Source organism: Gymnoscopelus braueri, assembly GCF_963280865.1.
Source record: "Gymnoscopelus braueri genome assembly, chromosome: 2".
NCBI classification, from domain to species: Eukaryota; Metazoa; Chordata; class Actinopteri; order Myctophiformes; family Myctophidae; genus Gymnoscopelus; species Gymnoscopelus braueri.
The window spans coordinates 63,285,920-63,299,340 of record NC_137604.1 but is presented as its reverse complement, the minus strand read 5'-3'; the positions used below and the strand labels follow the sequence as shown (position 1 = coordinate 63,299,340).

The 13,421-nt window shown below is 40.6% G+C and overlaps 1 protein-coding gene across 2 annotated transcripts in view; it reads left to right on the top strand.

The window, feature by feature from the left end:
* The window catches only part of tmem131l (transmembrane 131 like), a 98,634-nt gene extending 85,213 nt beyond the window's left edge, over nt 1–13,421 (top strand). Inside the window, exons 32-36 of one of the 2 annotated variants that reach the window (XR_013932035.1) lie at nt 7,330–7,459; nt 8,115–8,218; nt 8,957–9,090; nt 12,253–12,771; nt 12,811–13,421. Coding sequence is in view for 1 of the 2 variants with exons in the window: in XM_080412845.1 (XP_080268971.1) it covers nt 7,330–7,459; nt 8,115–8,218; nt 8,957–9,090; nt 12,253–12,666 (782 nt within the window). In the remaining variant the exon portion in view is untranslated. Of the gene's footprint in view, nt 1–7,329; nt 7,460–8,114; nt 8,219–8,956; nt 9,091–12,252 lie in introns of both variants that reach the window. The other variant, XM_080412845.1, reaches the window with a different exon arrangement.

Here is a 13,421-nt window from a genome sequence, read left to right as displayed (position 1 = left end):
TTGTTAAAAGGTTAAAGCTATAGAGTGTTTGTTCAGTAACAGGGGTCTCCCTGTCTATACAGCTCTTTAATAAACAGAAAATACATTTTCAGGTGGGTTGCAAAAGTTCAGCCAATCAGGAGACAGTACCCATTTATCAGCTTAATTTTTATATTGTTCCAGTTCCAATTATATCAGCTAATTTCTTAGTGTCATCACTTCCCATTTCACTTGTTTAATCTGTATCCTGTCTGAGTTCTCTATCCTGATTGGATAAAATTTGTATCCCAATCTGAAAATGCATTATCTTTTTAAAGAATAAAGAAAGTTACTGTTACTGAACAAACACTCTATAACAAAGTACTATCAGACACTTTCTTTCACTAAAGAAAATCACTTACCCTACCTTTAAGCCTGATTCCAATACTCTTAACTTCCACACTGATCCAGTGTGGTCTTTGGCCATTTGTAAAGTAGAGTAAGTAGAGAAAAGAATCCCCCAAATTGATTATTGTAATATAATGAGTTTTTGTCTTTTTATAGAACCGATTAAATCAATCAGTTTGGTTAACTGTTGCATAGGGTGACCATACGTCCTCTTTTACCCGGACATGTCCTCTTTTGGGGTGCTGTCCGGCCTGTCCGGGGGGGGTTTATATAATCCTTCAAATGTCCGGTGTTTTGGTATATATATATTTTTTTACAATGAAAGCGCTAACTATGGTACTTCCGTAACCCCGGTTTTGTAAATTGCGAACGAGTTGTTCACATTGTTAGTGTTGCCATGTCCGAATATTTACCGCAACTTCAAAAACAAAAATTAGCTTATTTTTCTGGCTTGTTTTGGAGGAATGTTTCCTTATTTCTCTCACAAGACTTGGCAACACAGCTGCTGATAGGCTGGAGGCACACGTGACCAAACACACACACACACACAGTCACACACACTCACACAGACACACTGAACAGCATACATCGCGCTCAGCGCTGCCTGTCATTCATTGCTCCCCGACTGAGAAAAGTTACACAGACAGAGGCGGAGAAAATGCCGAAACGCAAATGCAACTTCACAGATGAAATGCGCAAAAAGTACCCGTGTTTTCGTCTGGGTCGTGACAAATGTGAAGCAGAGTGTACTGTTTGCAAAGCAGGAACATATGTCTCCGTGGCAAATAAAGGTTCGTCAGACCTGCAAGCCCATATTGCCACTTCAAAGCACAAGAAAGCTGTGCAAGGCGAGACTTCTTCTGCCAAATTGACCGACTATAATAATGTATAATAATGGGGTACCTTACTTGTTCTAAGATAAGTCTAAGACTTGAGAGAGAGGTTATTTTATTTTGTTAAAAAGCTGAATGTTCATACAGAACTTAACATGAAATATTATAGAGCATATTTGTATGAGAGTGATTATTTTGTTATCTACCTCTCTTTTCTTTTTGTTTAAATGTTGAGGCATTATTTATATTTTTTACATTAGCCATAGGAGACATTATTTTGAAGAATGAGCTATAACATTGAAGAACAGGCTACTTCTCTATTTTCTTTTGTTTATTAGTAACAGGTTTTGAGGCATTTTTTACATTTTTACATTATAGACATGAGAGGTTATTTTGAATAATGGGGTACCTCACTTGTTCTAAGATAAGACTTGTTGAGAGAGAGATGTTATTTTATTTTGTTAAAAAGCTGAATTATTAATTTAAGCTGTGATTATTTTGTTATCTGAAACAAACAGAGGAGACATGCTTTAAATAAATAAATATATTATTTATAAAGCAATATTTTTCAGTACCTCAAAGAGGCCCAGAATTAACCGAATTAAGGTACCAAAAAAAAAACCAAAAGTTACAAATCCGGGGGAAAACCGCAAAAAAAATCGCGCACGCGCGCACGGAACGCATGCACGCAATTCGTTGGGTGTCCTCTTTTGGGGAATTCAGAATATGGTCACCCTACTGTTGCACCTCTACTCAAGAACAATGAGTTTACATCGACAGCAATACTGATAACCCCATTAATCCCATTAAGAACTCTGGATAGGAAATGACTTGTAAACAGAATCTGTTTTGATGTCCTTGACCTGAATAAGATAACGGGTCAGAGTTGAGCATAATCAAATCAACACGTGTAGCAGGACAAACTTATCTGTCTACTGTAGCATGTTTTACACACAAAGACAACTATACTCGGCACAATGTGTAACATTATTGCTTGTAGTGTTATGTTAACAATAACATGATGTTAAAGGATGTAGCAGAGGCCTACCTGAGGAGTTGGGAGTTGGATATTTTGTAGAAGTGAGACTGTCAAAATGTTATTTCACAAAGCAGGAGGTTTACGAATATGATTTTGTCTTAAGTGTGTTGTTCATAAACGGAAACAGGAGTTGGGCGCCTGGCCTATGGGCCACATGGCTCTGCAAGGCTTATTTCTAAGTATGTTGGTCATAGCCAATAACACACACACACACACACACACACACACACACACACATGCGCGTGCGCGCTTTTCATTAACTCATTTAAACGTTGTCGCCTGTCTGGTTCAGATGGGGTTTGTTGCTGCTTAACAAAAAAAAGGCATGGGTTTCCGAGGCTAGTTGCTGCTTAGTCATTTTGCATAGTTTCAACAAAATTTTTGAGTGTTAGTTATATTCAACAAGTAATATAGTTAAGTTGTTTGTCACATGCCATGTATTTGGCATTAGTAAATAAAATAAAACGTTTACAGAGTTGATCTGTGATCGCACGTTGTGTTAACAGAGGCTATTTTGCATACATATGGATACAGAGGTGTGCCTTGACATTTTGACTTCACCTTTGGTGTGCCTTGGGCATAAAAAGGTTGAAAACTAATGGCATAGGGCACTGTTTCTCAACGTCGGGTCCGGGGACCACCAGCAGTCCACATAGACCCTTACATAGAACTCTGAGAGTGTACGGACCTGCAAGGTTCCTCTAGGACCCCAGTGGTATGGCGTTTGCAATAGTGACCATAGGTTGACCCTACTTTTCACGATGCATTGTGGGATAGGATAGGATGAGCCCACTATCTTACTACTATATAATTGACAAAAGCTCCGAAGTTCGTCAGGGATTCGCAAGCACAGGATCACTCCACATGCCTTCAAGACCCGTCACAGACTGTTGATCTATGGCTATGTTTTAGGCATCTTACCCCACCTCGATCAGTGATCGGACTCTCGGTTTGATTGATTCTCTGATTCACCTATCAGACCCTCAGCCTGATCTGGCAGGTTGCCATAGCAACCAGATACAGGAAGTCTACTGACCTCTTTATCACATGACCGAGGTTGGGAGGTTGGGAGGAGGCCGTACTTCGCATGACGTGTGTGCAGAGCTATAATTAGGCCAGGTCACCGTCATGGTTCATAAATATCTCTTACAGAGCCATGCCACGGAAAAGAAAATCTCTGGGCCGTCGGACCCGAAACGCCAAGCGCAAGTGTTTCCTTCGTGCAGTAGAACATCTAAACGATGCAGTCAGAAGATCCTTCGGGAGGCAAAACTATTCTACTGGGTGGAGACCCTAGGCAGACTCCCCCTGTTATCAAGAGTTATCAAGTTTATTTAATAAACGGGGGGGTTGCCAATTCCATCCAATCAGCATAGAGAACACGTTTATCAGCTTCAATTTTATTCCAGTACCAATTGTGTCTGCTTATTTCTTTGTGTCATCACTTCCAATTTCACTTGTTTATCCTGTATCCTGTTCTCTCTCCTGATTGGATAAAATTCATATCCCGACCTGAAAATGCCTTTTCTGTTTACTAAAGGCATGGAGAAACATGCCTTTAGTGAACAAACGCTCTAGCAATGATTAGTATCAGAATATACAGTAGAGTATTTGACACTTATTTTAACAAAAGAAAATCACTTACTTACTGCACCTTTAACTCTCTCAGTGCCAAGCTACGAGTTATCCCGAGTTTTTTCTGAATGCCCTCAGTGCCAAGTACGAGTTATCCCGAGTTTAAACAAAATTATTATTATTATTATTATTATTATTATTATTATTATTATTACCCTTATTATTATTTTATTTTTTTGGAAAATAATTTTCAGAACCCAAGATATCGTGATCCGAAGATTTGCTGCTCCATTCACTTCTTGTTTAACTTATTATTATTATTTTGTTTTATTTAGAAAAAATTGCTGACACAGTATGAACATATTTTTTTATTTCATTGGCACTGAAAGAGTTAAACAAAGTGGGACAGTTACAACTTGAAGCTTGTTAGAAAACAGGTTAGGTGGGTTTAGGTGGGATTCTCAGGTCTGAAGAGGTGGGTTTTTAAGGTGGGGTCCAGAGTGAGTTTCACAGACACGGGCGTGGGGTGACTGATAAAGACCTGTCACTCCAGGTTCAGAAAGACCTGTCACCCCCAGGTTGGGTGCTTGGTCTTGGGGTTTGCTAGGAGGTTGCATTGAGCTTGCACAAAAAAAAACTAATTTCTCCCACATTTATTTTGTGACAATAAAGTTTAATCTTCATTCTTGATTCCCCACAACGGAGGAATCAAGAATTCAAATCTTGAATGGGGGTCCCGGGGTCTGCGGCCAAATACATAAACATTAATTAGAGGGTCCTTGACATGAAAATGTTTGAGAACCACCACTTAAAGACAGCACATATTCACTTTATCGTAGGCCATTTAAGCCATTCAATCCGGGAACGCATCACTATCACTTCTTTGACTATTCAAAAATAGCAGATCTACAAGCTCAGAGTGCCGCGCTATGAGCTTGTAGATCTGCTATTTTTGAAAAAAGATTGTGAAAACGTGTGCAAATCTTTTTTTTCAAGCAAACATTTGTAACTCAAATCTTTGCTTCTGGGGGTCCCTGAAACAAAATGTTTTACAAATGTTCGCTTTTAAAAATATATATATTCAAAGATTTGCAAAAATCCGGATTGAATGGGTAAATCACCTCCATCGAAGAAGTGACGTTCTCAGCCCTGGCTGTGTTTTTAATGGACGATAGCGGTATTACCACATGAATTGTTACTTCGATGAATTGTGTTTTTAAGCGTTTCGTGTCGGAATCTGGATTTTGGAATGGGAGGGAGTGGGAGGGGACATGATGATGGAGGAGGAGGGGTCAGTTAGGCAGGTAGGGAGGAGCCAGGATGTTGAGGGTCTTATAAGGGATGAGGAGGAGGAGGAGGGGTGGTTTGTAGTGTGTTGTTTATTTGACATTGGAGCCATGTCAGTCACAGTGAAGGTCGTGAAGGAGTTGTGTGATGGTGTGCTCTCTGAGGCACCCACCACTGGTGAGTTTATTACTTTTATTTGTCACATACAGCTCTAAAAACACTTTTTACCCATTAAGACCGGGAAAGTATCTGTGTAAACACTTTATCCATATTTTTTACTTGAGCTTGTAGATCTGCTATTTTTGAAAGATCTTGAAAATGTTAGCAAATCTTTGAAAATGTATATTTTTTAAAGCAAACATTTGTAACTCAAATCTTTGCTCCTGGGGGTCCCTGGAACAACATATTTTGAGATGGGGGGTCTGCGGCCAAATACATACTGTATCTAAAATGTTTTCTAAACCCTAACAGTATGTTTCTATATCAGTGGTGCTCCAACTTTTCCATGTCAAGGACCCGCAAAATGATATGTATTTGGCCGCGGACCCCCATCTCAAAATATGTTGTTCCAGGGACCCCCAGAAGCACAGATCGGAGTTAAAAATGTTCGCTTTAAACATATATATTGTAACGTAATGTGAAGATTTGCACAAATTTTCCACGATAAAAAAAATTGCAGATCTACAAGCTCGGTGCCGCGCTATGAGCTTGTATATCTGCTATTTTTGAATAGCCAAAGGCAACTAAAATGGCACAAGATGCTTTCCCAGTCTAAATGGGTTAATGTCCTGTAAGTGATATCATTTGGTTAAAACAAAAATGTGTTAAAAGGTTAAAGCTCTATATTGTGATAGTAATCATTGCTAGAGAGTGTTTGTTCAGTAAAACAGTAAAAGGGGTCTCTCCAGCTCTTTAGTAAACAGAAAATATATTTTCAAGTGGGTCAGCACTTTAATCAAATGAGGAGAGAACACATGTATCAGCTTCAGTTTTATATTTGGTACGATTCCAATTTTGTGAGGAAGTGTCTTTAATGAAAGAGCACAGTCTAGACCTGATTTATGTGGAAAAGTCAAATCTGTTTTGATTTGTCACTAAAATCAAATAGATTTTACTTGAATTGTCTTTGTGTATGAAACATGCTATACAGATGCCGTATGTCTTGATTTCATCATGCTTACTCTCACCTATCATCATCTGTTAATTAATGGCGTTGATTGGGTTATCAGAATATTGCTGTCGATGTAAACAATGCAACAGTTAACTAATCAATATTAATCTTATCCAAAGCGACTTACAATAATCAAGGTAAACGCATACATAGAATGCAGAGAGACAGTTTTGTGCCTCATTAAACTAGGATCACAGCTAGCATCAGTCTAAACAATATACTATAAAAAATATATATAATCTGTATATTGAAAGGTAAACATTGAACCTAGCATCGGTCTAAATAACCTGCTATAGTGAAAATAAACCATCCACAGGAGTGGTTTTCTAGCAGTGGTCCGGGGACCACCAGTGGTCCTTGAGGGGGTTTCAGGTGGTCCCCAGCTAAAAGATGGATAGTTAGGGAACCAAATGGACCCTTATAGATCTGTAACTGATGAGATTGTAAAATGAAACCAAATTGCGCCTTACGGGGTCCATTTGATTTCATTTTACACTCTCAAGGGTTAAATTATTGTTAAACATCTGCATTACTTAATTAAGAAGTGTATACAATTAGAGAATATTGAAGAATAGTAACTTTGATCAACATTTGCCTGTTATCTCTCTACCACATCAATACAGCATTGATGGAATTGTGGAGATAATCCAACAATAACAAAAAAATTAATATACAGTAAAACAGGGCTGAAGTGGTTAATCAGACTCATCGTTTTGGTCGATTATAAAAAAATTCATTAGAATGTTTTGTGCATTGTTGTGTAGATATGTATGTATTTTTTTAAATCACGCTTCTCAATTGTTCGTTTAATCAAAGAAGTTATCAAGAGAATAATAGTTGCAGCCTTATTCACGATCTTCCAGTGACCCGGAGATGAGAACACAGCAATGACATGAAACAATGAAACAGAATGATGACATGAAACAGAATGGTGTGTGTGTGTGTGTGTGTGTGTGTGTGTGTGTGTGTGTGTGTGTGTGTGTGTGTGTGTGTGTGTGTGTGTGTGTGTGTGTGTGTGTGTGTGTGTGTGTGTGTGTGTGTGTGTGTGTGTCACACAGACCTGTCGGTTCAGTGTTTTCCTGGGGAGATGACGTCCTGGTCGGCTCCTCTCACCAGTGAGTTCAGATACAACACCAGTGAATCTCCAGCCTACATACCTCAACCTGCCGCACCCAGCCCCTACAACAGGTACCGACTCTTACACTCTGTGTGTGTGTGTGTGCGTGCAAGGTCAGGGTACATTGGAGAACTGTTTTGTGGAACATTTTTATCAACCCATTAAAGAGCTATGTTACTGTTTATATAATCTGGGAACCCATCGCCAAAGGAAAAACAGCGCCCCCCCAGCGTTTTTCACTTTTGCATTTGACTCGGGGGGTGACTGGAATCCGGCGTTTGGTCTCTGCCCTCAGCCCTCCACTTCCGGCGGTGCGCCTCAGTCTTCATTCCCACGAACAATATTTCTCCACGGAACACTAACACCATTTCTCCCAAAGAACATGGATGGTTTTGGTTATAAGCCCACTTGTTTCTATGATGAAAGAACAAGTTAAAATGTTACTAACTTTCCGTGGTTTTGTCGGCTCCGCGGACGCTATTGTTAAATGAGTTAGGATTTGTTTCCAGTGGGAAGCGAACGCACAGATATAAATCCCGCCCACTACATTTGAATGGCTAAAGCGCGGCCTGCTTCCTGATCTGAAGGCACGCCCACTTGTAGGCCAACGCTCACACGTTCTGAACGGGGCTCCCGACAGATTCAGTAGCGCAGCTCTGAATCTGTTCTTGAGAGATTACTGTTTATATGAGTGTTTTATTAATATGTATTGCTGTGTTTTTTCAGATTTCCTTGGAGCACTACCACTACCAGTAGCAGTACCAGTACGGGTAACAGCAGCCAGTCTAACACCTCCTACAGCCCCTGTGAGCAAGGAAGCTACATGACTGGTAACTAACTAGCACAACGCATTCTCTCATGCTGTTAAGACCGGGAAAGCATCTGTCAATTTTTTTAATAGATCGCATTTATGAGTGTTGGCGGGCAAGTGCGCTATTTAATAGAACGACTTTATGCGTGTATGGCAGGAAATGAGTTAATAGGAAGTCCAGTCACTATCCATGATAACGCAGCTTACTTCGTCTCCCCAACCAATCAACCAATCCCCAACATTTTACAAAGCCCTCTGTGACCATTACAGTCGACACTTGTTGCACAAAGTATAAAGTGACCTCTCCTTCACTGTATCCCATATATCCTCTATGGATCAAACGTGGATTTAAACCATTTCCAAGTATATAATTCACACTTAAACAGACACGGTGTTTTTGTTGACTTGATGATGTTTACATGAAATGAAGAATTGTGTCATTATTCAGTGGAGGGCAGACCTCTGCTGAGGCCCAAAACACTCCCCAGTTTGGCCTGGTGGTGGCAGCAGAGGACAAAAGTATTGCTTTCTCTTGGGAAGCACTTTCATTACAATCAGATTACTTTTAGAGATATAAAGTATGACAGCAGTGTAGTTTTGACTTCTAGCCATTAGCAGATATTGCCCCAGTCATCATTGCTGTCTGGTGGAAACCATAACTTTTTAGGAAATGACAAAAAAAGAACCTGTGTTCCAATGGATATAATATAGTTATTATTTAGTCACAAGCTCTTGTTCTCTGGCTTCTTCTTTCCAGGTAACGCAGACCTGCAGAGTGGTTTTACCTGTCCGGACGGTCCGAGTGCCTACAGCCCCCAGGCCAGCTGGGGGGACGAGAGCCCTCCGGACCCCCCCTCTGCCTGGGAAACTGGCCCCTGTATGGGTAGCAAGGTAAGAGTTCAACCTGTCTGATACTTTCTGATGTGCAGAACAGTTGAGGTTGGGTTGGTTTTGATATTGACGTCGTTTTCAATTGAACTCTAGAAGTCGTCTCTCATCACATGACGTCACTTCCAAGTCTTGATGAGCAGAAACCAGTGGTGTGTTCTAACGCATACATGGGCAACTGGCGGCCCGGGGGCCACATGCAGCCCCCACCTTCACTTAACTCTTAAACTGCCAGAGTTTTTTTTTTTAACTCACATACTGCCAGCATGTTTACAGCTTAAACATAGGAACATTTTTATTTTTTTGTCCGTTTATTTTTCAACATTGAAGTGAATGGAGCAGCAACTTTTTGGAAAATGTTATCTCCTGGTTCTTTGTGACGAACGGAAAAATCCAAAAAATAAAAGAATAATTTCAGATTTAAAAAATATATATAGATATATTTTTTGCCAAAAACGTTTATAAACGTTTTTGGCAGGCAATAGCTAAATTCTCAAAAACGTTTATAAAGTTTTTGGCAGGCAATGAGTTAATGCGGCCCGCAGGTTATTATCGGAATACTCATATATTATTGATTTCAGCTGTTACAATTGCAAACATGACCCACTTAAATTACTACTACTATATTAGTAGTAGCTTAATGACTAGTATTAAAATTCTATTGTCTTTTTTTATGTCCAATGTATTTGTATTTAAGTTCATAAAGTTAACATAAGTATAACTAAAAGCATTTGAAATTAAATAAAAATGATACTTTTCAGGATTCCAATTCAAAAATAGCTCAAAACGCGTCGCACTGCGACGCGTTTTGAGCTTGTAGATCTGCTATTTTTGTTATTTTTGTGTGACATAGAATGGTCCGACAGTATATGCAACGTGGCCCTCTGGAGTGGGTGTGGAAATATAGTGGCCCTCTCCATCATCAAAGTTGCTCACCCCTGTTCTAACGTGTTACGCTATATACTGTATGTAGTAAGCTGTGCAGATTTTTTTGGGGGGGAAAAAGTGTAGCCCTCTACTAACCATCAGTGGTAAAGTAACTAAGTAAATTTACTCAACTGTACTGTAATTAAGTAAGATTTTGAGTTATTTTTTGTACTTTACTGGAGTATTTCCAATTGGCAGTAATCTAACTTCTACTCTTGTTGTACTTTTTTACTCCACTACAATTATTTGAAAACTTTAGTTACTACTTACTTTGTAGATTTTCATTATTATTACAAAACACACTAACCACTTCAGTCCTATACATATTTTGGCCATTTGAAAATAGCCGATCTACAAGCTCACAGTGCGTCGCGATGCGATGCATTGTGAGCTTGTAGATCTATTTTCAAAAGATTTTTTACTCACAATGAGTACTTTTGAATTCTGGATTTTTACTTGTAACAGAGCACTTCCCTGGCACAACACATTTTGGGGGTCCGTGGCCAAATCCATATAATTTTGGGGGTCCTTGACATGATTTTTTTTTGTTCCAGGGACCCCCAGAAGCAAAGATTTCAAATTGTCATGATTAGATCTTTTTTTTTTTTTTTAGATCTACAAGCTTGTATATCTGCTATTTTTGAATAGCAAAAGCAAAAATCTAAAATGACACAGATGCGTTCCCAGGTTGAATGGGTTAATAAACTTTGCAGGTGGTTATTAGCTTACATATAAAATGAGGAAGCCTGTGGTTCTACCAATTGAGTTCTGCTTTGTGCACAGCAGCAGTTGGTGGAACAGTCTCCTCTGCACTTTGTTGTGATAGCACAATATGACAACATATTGTGCTATCTGTTTGTGAAACACCGCTCTAGCGTGGAGCATTGGTTCTCAAAGTGGGGTCCGGGGACCCCCAGGGGTCCTTGAGGGAGTTCCAGGGGGTCCCCAGCCAAATGATGGATAGTTAGGAACCAAATGGACCCTTATGGGTCTGTAACTCTGAGAGTGTACAAATGGAATGGTTCCATTTGTACACTCTCAGAGTTAAATGAACATTGATTTTACAATATGAATTGGGGTAGATAGAAATGCCATAAAATAGGGGTCCGTAGCCTTATGCATGCCAAACTGGGGGTCCTTCAATTAAAATGGTTGAGAATTGACTGTTAGAGCTGTACAAATCATCTCTTATGGGGGGGGGGATCCGTGGCATATCTTTTCAAATGGGGGTCCGCGGGCTAATAAGTGTCAATTTCGGGGTCCTTGACATGAAAAAGTTTGAGAACCACTGGCGTGGAGGACTTTGACTTGTGGACCTGCCAAATGGATTTATACCTGTCATGTTTCTGCCCTATGTGTTTTTTTTTGCACCATATGTCTAATCTCATGCACATACTGTACTGTATCTGCTGGTCTTATGCTACATATGTGTATGTAGGTACTGTATATCGTCTCTGTCGGGTGGAAACCAAAACTGTTACTTTTCACGATTCAAATAAAAATAGCAAAAATAGAAGATCTACAAGCTGGAAACCGCAATTCATTTAATTCATTTAAATATGGAGATAAGAGGTTTCTGCCTGACAGCAACGTTATACATTTTTTATGTCCTCTTTGACATGCTTATTTAAAGGGATAGTTCACCCCTAAAATTACTTTTTCTATCGATTAGTCACCCCATGGAGACTTGAACTCATGGATATTGTTTTTTTCTGTCGCATCCCTAAGCCAATAATTTGATGACCGGCAGCGGTTCCGGTAGGAGACACAAAGGAGACTCTTTGTGTCTCCTACCGGAACCGCTGCCTACCGGTCCGCTGGTCATCAAATTATTGGCTTAGGAATGCGACCAAAAAGAAAATGTATCGATAGAGAAAAAAATTTTTTTGGGGGGACTATCCCTTTAATGTTGGATTTTTACACCCTGCTCTAACCCCCCTCCACCCCCTCTCATTTTTCATCTTCTCCCTTTCTGGAAAACAACTAAATGATGGAGCTTGCGCACACAAAAAACAACTGTAAACTAGTGATATAACAATAAAGTGTATTGCGATTCAGATTTTTGAGACTTGTTTCACAAATAAAATATTGGGACGAACAAAAAAAATAAGTCAGGAGATTCGTTTTTGCTTTAAAAATGTAAAATGTGTGTGTGTGTGTGTGCGTGTGCGTGTGCGTGTGCGTGATATAATAATGGAGCCGTTATTAATTTTCACATCCATCCTTCTGTCCTTACAGCCATACTTCTCGGGGACCCGCAGCCTGTCCCCCATGTCCAGCCTGTTCGGCTCCATCTGGACCCCGCAGAGCGAGCCCTACCAGAGCCACGCCTTCCACCACGCCGCCGCCGACCGCTCCGCCCCCATCTCCCCCGTGTCTCCCGTGGCCCCGCCCTACTCCTCCTCCTCCTCTGTCTCCGCCTCCTGCGCCTCGGCCGCCTCCCCCTTCGGCGGCAGCAGCAGCATCATCGGCGGCGGCAGGGAGCCGCTCGCCGTCGCCCCCTCCTGTCCGCAGCAGAAGCTGCAGTACAGCAGCTTCAACCCGTTCGGGCCGCACATGAACCTGGACATCTGGAACTCCTCGTCCTCCTCCTCGGCGCGCAGCTCCAACTCCCAGCTGTCCAACGACTCCGGATACTGCGGGGACGTTTGAGTCCGGCGCGCGCAGAGGACGGGCCGAGAATAGCCGACCTACAAGCTCACAAAGCGTCGCGTTCCGCGACGCTTTGCGAGCTTGTAGGTCGGCTATTCTCGGCCCGTGACGGCGCCGCACGACGAATTATGAATCCTGTTTTAGAAAGGGGAAAACCAACGCGACCCTTAAAAAAAAAGACCTTGTAGCCTCGGACCGAGACTGACGGAGATTTTTGTTTGTTTTTATCGATTCTGACATTATATAGGGGGTGCAGCGGTTATAAAAAGGTTCGCAATAATTGATTTTAATTTGTGGCGGGATTGAAATGTCCCTTTTTTTTCTTAGATTTTTTTTTTTAATAGCAAAAACATATCTACGAGCTCACAAGGACACAACATGGACTTCTCCAGTGAGTATTTGGGGGTGTCGTCCAAGACAGGTATTCGCACACAAATGTCAGGAACGGTGAAAATAAATCTCTTGTTAGTCTTGATCCAAGGCTGCTAAACCTGGTGGAAGACCACGGGTGAGCGACAGAAGCGACCGCAAAGCTACATACAAAGAAAAAGAAAAAAACGAAAAAAGAATGTGCTTTTATCGATAATGAGGAAAAATGTGAATATTCTTTTTCTTTTAAGCCCCCCCCCCCCCCCCTTAAGTTTTTTCACAAACAAATGTTCAATGTTGTGAAAGGTTCAGTTTGTTGTATATTTTTCTAGATGTTTTGCAGTTTTGATCATAGAAAATTAAAAAAAAAAGTTTTTGTACTTGAA